The 6,987-nt window shown below is 33.0% G+C and overlaps 1 protein-coding gene across 1 annotated transcript; it reads right to left on the minus strand.

The window, feature by feature from the left end:
- Positions 1-5,318: 5,318 nt before the first annotated feature.
- LOC138327082 (circumsporozoite protein-like) lies at positions 5,319-6,244 on the minus strand. The gene is made up of 2 exons (XM_069273068.1): positions 6,236-6,244; positions 5,319-5,843 (listed from the first exon to the last, which is right to left on the minus strand). Exons 1-2 carry the CDS (start codon positions 6,242-6,244, stop codon positions 5,319-5,321), a joined length of 534 nt encoding a protein of 177 aa, XP_069129169.1.
- Positions 6,245-6,987: the final 743 nt, after the last annotated feature.

A 6,987-nucleotide genomic window follows, 5' to 3' on the forward strand; every position in this document is an offset into this window, starting at 1 on the left:
AGATAGGAAAATAAGACACCAGTACTTCAATGAGGTCGCATATATTGTGGGACTCACCATTTTCAAAAGTGGTGAGCCAAAGACCCATGAGAAAATAAACTTCCATAAATCGCTGGGATGATAAAGGCACACAGACTTGTATCTAGGAAAGGGAAACGTTGCTTCCATGAAGACTGTGATGTCATCACTTCTGTTTTTACATTTTCGTACCTAATTGTCTAATGCACAATTCGAAATTCTTTATTTCCGTAAGTATACAACTTATTGGAATATTAACATAAAATATACATATATACAATCAACAAGGGTAAACATTAAATTATCATAGACAAATTGAAATGCACATATGTGATTAAGTGATTCTGCTGTTGTTTGCCTCAATTATGCACTTGCCTAATAAATTAAAATCTTTTATGTTATGTGTATTTAGCAATTCAATAACTTTGTAAACAGATGGCTTTACCCAAAAATAGTTTTTAATGTATTTTCTCCGAATATCTGAAAATTTTGGACAAATAAATAAAAAATGATATTCATCTTCTATTTCGAAGAGTTCACAGTTTCTACATAATCTATTATTCCTTTCAACATTTCTATATCTACCTATCTCGATTGCAAGATTATGAGCTGAAAGACGAAGTTTGGATACAGAAATTCTACGTTGTTTTGAAAGAGACTTCGTTAAATAAAATTGTAATGTTACGTCATCTACTAGATATCTAAAGAGATCACATTTACTGGAAGTGCTTATTGTTGCCAACAACAGTTGTTTTGTCTGATCATCAATTCGTTGTTTAATTAACGGAAGTAAAATGATATCAGCAGGAGACTGCCTTAACCATATATAACCTAACCCAAGTTCAGATAGTTTCTGTTTAATAAACATTAAAAAATTATGTTAATACCAGTAGACACCTGATTCTAATTACGAAAAGAATAGGTGTTGTTGTTTTAATAACAAAGCAATGACAACCATTTATAACTCATTTTAGTAAAAATACTGTCTAGAGAAGTGGCATATTGATATCATAACATAACCGTAAACCAAGCTCGTGTAAATAATTAAACCAGAAAGAAAATAACTGAAATACAGAGACTTTTGTAAAAGTTAAATAGTACAAAGTAGAATAGAGCCAGGTACTAAAAAACAATAAGCGTTCTCTGTGTCGTCGACGTCACTCGCTGTGCAAAAAGTCAGATCCAGATCAGTTTAAAACTTAAAATATTGATTAAAAAATTGGGCGGCGAAAACGAAACCACAAGGCAAATAACGAATAGAGAAGAATGACCTTTTATCACATCACATTTCCTAATTATCATGAAGTTAATTATTTCTGAGTAAAAACAAATTAAAAATGACAGTGTTCTTCAGTCATTTTTATTTAAAAGAAAACATAATATTTTTAAATTAATAAATAATTTTGCATATTAAGAAAATATAAAATGAATATAAATGTTAGTACTTTTATTACGTACAAGAATAATTGCTTTCCTTTGATAATTACATGTTTTTATATCATCTATCATGCGCTCTTTCAACCAAATAAAGAATAAGCACAAACAATTTAGGTTGGTCGTTAAACACAAAGAGACAAAAGATTGTGCATGTGCTGTATATTACTGATAGGAAAGGTTTTTTTTATTTTTTTATTGTACCTTACATGATGGAATACGTTTTATCTACAATATTTCCTTTATATAATCCAAATACCTGTGATGTCAATAATTATACATATATCCGAGTGGCTATCAATGAATTAAATATATTTTACTTGTCTAAACGGATGAAAGAATATCACAATGCATGATGCACGCAGGTATGTATCACACATAATGGAGAGTTCATGCTTGTACTTGTGTATATCTTAGGATTACTGTAAACCCAGAAACCTTTCCGGAAACCCAACCCCTGTGGCCGGTATTGAATTTGGCTTTGACTTTTGCTTCACAGCTTACAGGTCAAACCCAAGTTCGGTAATGGCTACAATCACTGTATTAATAATTATATTTTCAAGTTAGTTAAAGAATTGAAAGTGTCTGGCAGTCTTTCTTTTTTCGATTTTCTTGGGACTTGGACATGAAATCTTGGGCATTGTATATATAACACTATACTGTATTTCCTTTCACATCTGATGTTACATCAACATTTCTGTCCTAATGGAAAATTTGGAAAACTGTAACTAATGTAAGTGAGCAATAATTCAATAGGTATCGTTTTGAAAAAAAAAAAACTAGTATAAAATCATCTCTGTTGCGGGTAACTCCCCTTCACATTTCATCTCATTTATAAATGTTAATCAATTAGTGTTATAGTTATTTATTTGTATAAAGCTTTAGTTGGAATAATACTATATACCGGTTTATAATATTTTGAAATAATATTTTAAATGGGCGATACGCATTGATACATTCGATAAGTTTTTTGAAGTTTCATAGAAATTTGTCTACTGAATCAATGTTAATTATTTATGTAATCCTTTTTTTATTTTTTTTTCGAAAAAAATGAACATGGTTGTTGATTTTTTAGGTTGATACCACCGATGTAATCTCCAGCTCCTGTGACAGACAGAGAAGGCTACAATACAGGACAATTTAATTTCCATTCAAGGTAAATACATGTATTGCCTGATAAATTAATCAATAAGCAAACATTCAAGTGCAGACCAATCTTTTTGTGAAAATTTGCTTTAGTAAAGTGATAGCACTGTACAGAGCTACATTTTAGGTTCTACACTTTTATGAGGCAAGCATACCAACAAAAAAAGGAATATCTGACTGACATCCATGAAAACAGGTTAAAAAATATTTCAATAACATAAAATTGAAACTTACATAAATAGTTTGAGTCAGTGGTTTTCAAGTGGGTCTGTCAGGTTTAGGCAAATAAACAATATTTTATTTTAGGCCTAACTGATAAACATATGGCATATATCAAGGGGCCCTGCTTAAGTTAGATTCTGATATATCCTTATTGTGGGTCAGTCATTTATCAGGGCCCTTCCTGACTTTCCAATTTTCTAGTTTAATAGATATTTGTATAATGCTCTTTGTAATATTTTCCCATTTTGATTTTTACAGTGAAAGGAAACATGAAAAGAGGCAAGAAACTGGAGGAGCTGAAAACTGCAAAATTGTGAAGCTGGGTTATGCAAGTTACAGCATTTATTGATCAATAATAGGTAGAATGCAAATGGTTCAGATGTCATCAATGGATCAGCTCAGCATCCAGAAAGTTGATCATGGGAACTTGAACTGGCATTGACATGAAAACAGCTTAATTTGAAAAGGCAATTTTCAATGAAACCAACTTGTTAGGATGACAAGCCTTGTTGGAAAAAGTGTTTTTATCCCACAACAAAAGACTGAACATTTATATCAACTGGAAGACAGGAAATGGACTTTGATATCCAGTAGTGAATCTAGTGTTGAAATAATAAGGCAAAAGGCATAGATAGTTGAAAGCTTAATGTGTCACACTTAAAGACTGACAATTTAACTACATATAAAATGTTGTATATGTTATATAGGATATGCAAGGAGAATTAATTTTGTTTTACAGTGTATCTTTTGATTGTTTGTGCATAATCAAATTGAAATGAATAATTTTCATCTTATCTGATGAGTTTTTGTCTGTTCCTTAAATTCCATTTTGATATAATTTGAGATTTGACATAGGATTGTATTGCTATAGTTACAATAACATAAAACGAGATATGACATGGAATGCGTACTTGTTATATATAGTACATTTCTAGAGAAGTTCTAGAACAATTGGAGACTTTTTCTGATCATCAAGATAGAATGTCTAGACATGGAACATATAATTTACAAATTTATTAAATGTGCTCTTTTTTGTATTTTACATACATAATTTGATTAATTAATTACAAATGTAAAATGCAAGAGGATAGATTACACTATATGACATAATTTCCATGTGAGATATGCATCACCATTCAAATATATACAATACCAAATATATACAAAACATGCGTGGCACTTTTCGGCTGATTTACATATGATATAATTTACATGCGTGTGATACGCATGATTTACATATGTGACTACACATGATTTACGCATGTTGAAATTTACGCATGAGAATCATGCATTTCTCGCATGATTCTCATATGTGGCTACACATGATTTACGCATGTGGAATTCTACGCATGAGAATCATACGAGAAACGCATGATTCTCATATGAAATTTTACGCATGATATACAGGTGTGCTCTTTACAGCTCAAATACGCCTGAAATTTTCGCATGAAAATCATGCGTTTATCACATGTATTTCATGCGTGGCACTTTTGCCTGTGTAGTCTTTGGGATAGAAAAAGAAGATAGTTCCTCAAAACAGTTATGATTACAATTACATAAGATAATTATCAAGATTTATTCATATATTCTAAATCACTGTAAGTTTATTATGCATCTTATGCAATTATGTGATTAGTTATGAGATGTTTACATTATAGCATGTTGTGACTTTTAGATTGGAATAAAAAAAAAGTTAAAAAAAGGATTACTGTAAACAAATCATATCACTAATGATCGTGTCATGTTTTAATTTAATTATGTGATAAAATGTGAAAAGAAAACACCTTTGATATGTACATTGATTTGATATATATTCCTCGTTTTATGCTATTTTGTAAGCCACAATTCATATGGTTAGATGTTGATATTATTTGTACTTCACTGTACTTTGCCTGGTCGTTTTATGTATATATTATGAAATGCATTTTGATAAATACATGCATGTTATGAAATAGTAATTCCAATAAAGTTTGAATTTAATAATTGTTTCAAAAATTCTGGAAATTCTTTTGATCACAAAGTAATAGATTATACAAGATTTTACTGTATAACGGGAAATAGTTAGTATAAATCCAAGTAACAAAAACTTCCCACTCAAGCATATCCCATGATTAGTTTAGATTGTACACGTCTGGGATAACACAACCCACATTAAAAGATTGACATGTTCAAGATACGCCTCCTTTGCATCCTATGTACCATACTGTAAGAATAGCAATTCACCAACACTTACATTGTTATATCAAAACTCAGTGAAATCCTCTGACAACGGCCTTCCACTAGAGTCCAGGTCCACACCGCCATTAACAAACATGGACAGTTTCCTCGTAATAGAATACCCCACTAATTTGTTCTCAAATGTCCCCACAACGGCAGCAAGTATCACCAGGGCGAGACAGACGAGGATGGACACAACAGCAGCGACCGCAATAGTGCTCTCATCGACCTCAGCAACCACGGCCCCCTTGACGGGCGGTGGGGAAGTAGTTGTTGTTATATTATCTGATGTGGATGTATTCACTGATCCATTTGTTTGCCCTGTCACTGAGGTTGATGAAGGAGCTGTCTCTGAAGTTGATGATAGAACTGTTACTGAGGTTGACGTTTGTGTTGTTGCTGAAGCTGATATTTGAGTTGTCTCTGAAGCTGACGTTTGGGTTGTCTGTGGAGTTGACTGGGTTGTCCCTGGAGTAGACGTTTGGGTTGTTCCTGGAGTTGACGTTTGGGATGTCCCCGGAGCTGACGTTTGAGTTGTTCCTGGAGTTGACGTTTGGGTTGTCCCTGGAGTTGACATTTGGGCTGTCCCCGGAGTTGACGTTTGTGTTGTCTGTGGAGTTGATGTTTGGGTTGTTCCTGGAGTTGACGTTTGGGTTGTCCCAGGAGTTGATGTTTGAGTTGTCCCAGGAGTTGATGTTTGGGTTGTCTCCGGAGTTGACGTTGGGCTTGTTCCTGAAGGTGAAGTTTGAGTTGACACTGAAGTTGATTGTGATGTAGCAGGATTTAGCAAGTTGAAACAAGTAGCACTTAAACACAGAAAAATAAAATTTGAAGCCTTCATATTGATGCAGATGTTTTGGGGACAGTCTCACCCTCGGACAGATCTATCTCCTGCTAAATTGTCTTGACAAGTACAACTAAGAACATTTCGGATTCTGGCTTTGCAAATGTTAGAGGTGGGGGTGGACAGACACTTAGTGTTTACTTCACTGTGACATGAGAATACTGCATATTGGGGCTACCAAGGGGAGAACTACATAAACATTAAAATGATTTATTTCATTTGGATGAAACTATAAAATTACAATCAAAATATCAATATCATACTATCGAATTGGGTGAAAATTTTAACAAAAATATGCTTTAAGAGTACTGCTAGAATCTAGATCTGAAATGGGCATGGTTACCCTTAATTTACCCCAGACATAGGACAGTTAAAGCAAACAAGACTGTCCAAGTGGGCCTCTCAGGGCACTTCACTTTAATTTATAGTCCATCATATAATTTCGAAATGAAAATTTCTGCGTATATTTATCTACCTGGGAATCATGTTACAGTATCTGTAAAAGTGCATTGTTAGCTTGAGTTAACCCGTGTTCACAGATGACTTTAATAATGTTCATGACTGTGATTAAAACTTTTCGAACATTCCAGGTATAAAGCCGCAGAGAAAAAGCAAGAAATATCATAAAGCATTCAATTTAAAATTTTAATTAGGTTCAAGCTATGCAAATAAAACCAAGGCATGTTGGTCGAGCGTCCCGAAATATATAAGTTAAGAGATATCCACTCATTACAGGCAATAACAATGGACCGTTTGGTGCGTCCATGATTTTCAAAACATCAATAAAATATACAATTATTACATACATGTAAAAGTTAAATGCATTACCTTATCAATTCTGCGTAATACAGACACATGAAATGTTTAATTTCGGTGTCTTCAGTAACTTAATAACACTGTTATTTGGATGTCTTTGTCTTTCTCGACACATGCTGTGCTATTCTTTAATGCGATGAAAATATAAATTGCTGTTTTACATATCGAATACCTTTATTTTTTGTCAAATATCCATATACTGCTATAAACGACACTCACTGACAGGCTGCACTATTAATCTTTTGGTTTCCTGTGGTGATAGATTTCGAGGAAATGCAATCTACAAATTG

This window comes from Argopecten irradians, chromosome 7, assembly GCF_041381155.1.
Source record: "Argopecten irradians isolate NY chromosome 7, Ai_NY, whole genome shotgun sequence".
In the NCBI taxonomy this organism is placed as follows: Eukaryota; Metazoa; Mollusca; class Bivalvia; order Pectinida; family Pectinidae; genus Argopecten; species Argopecten irradians.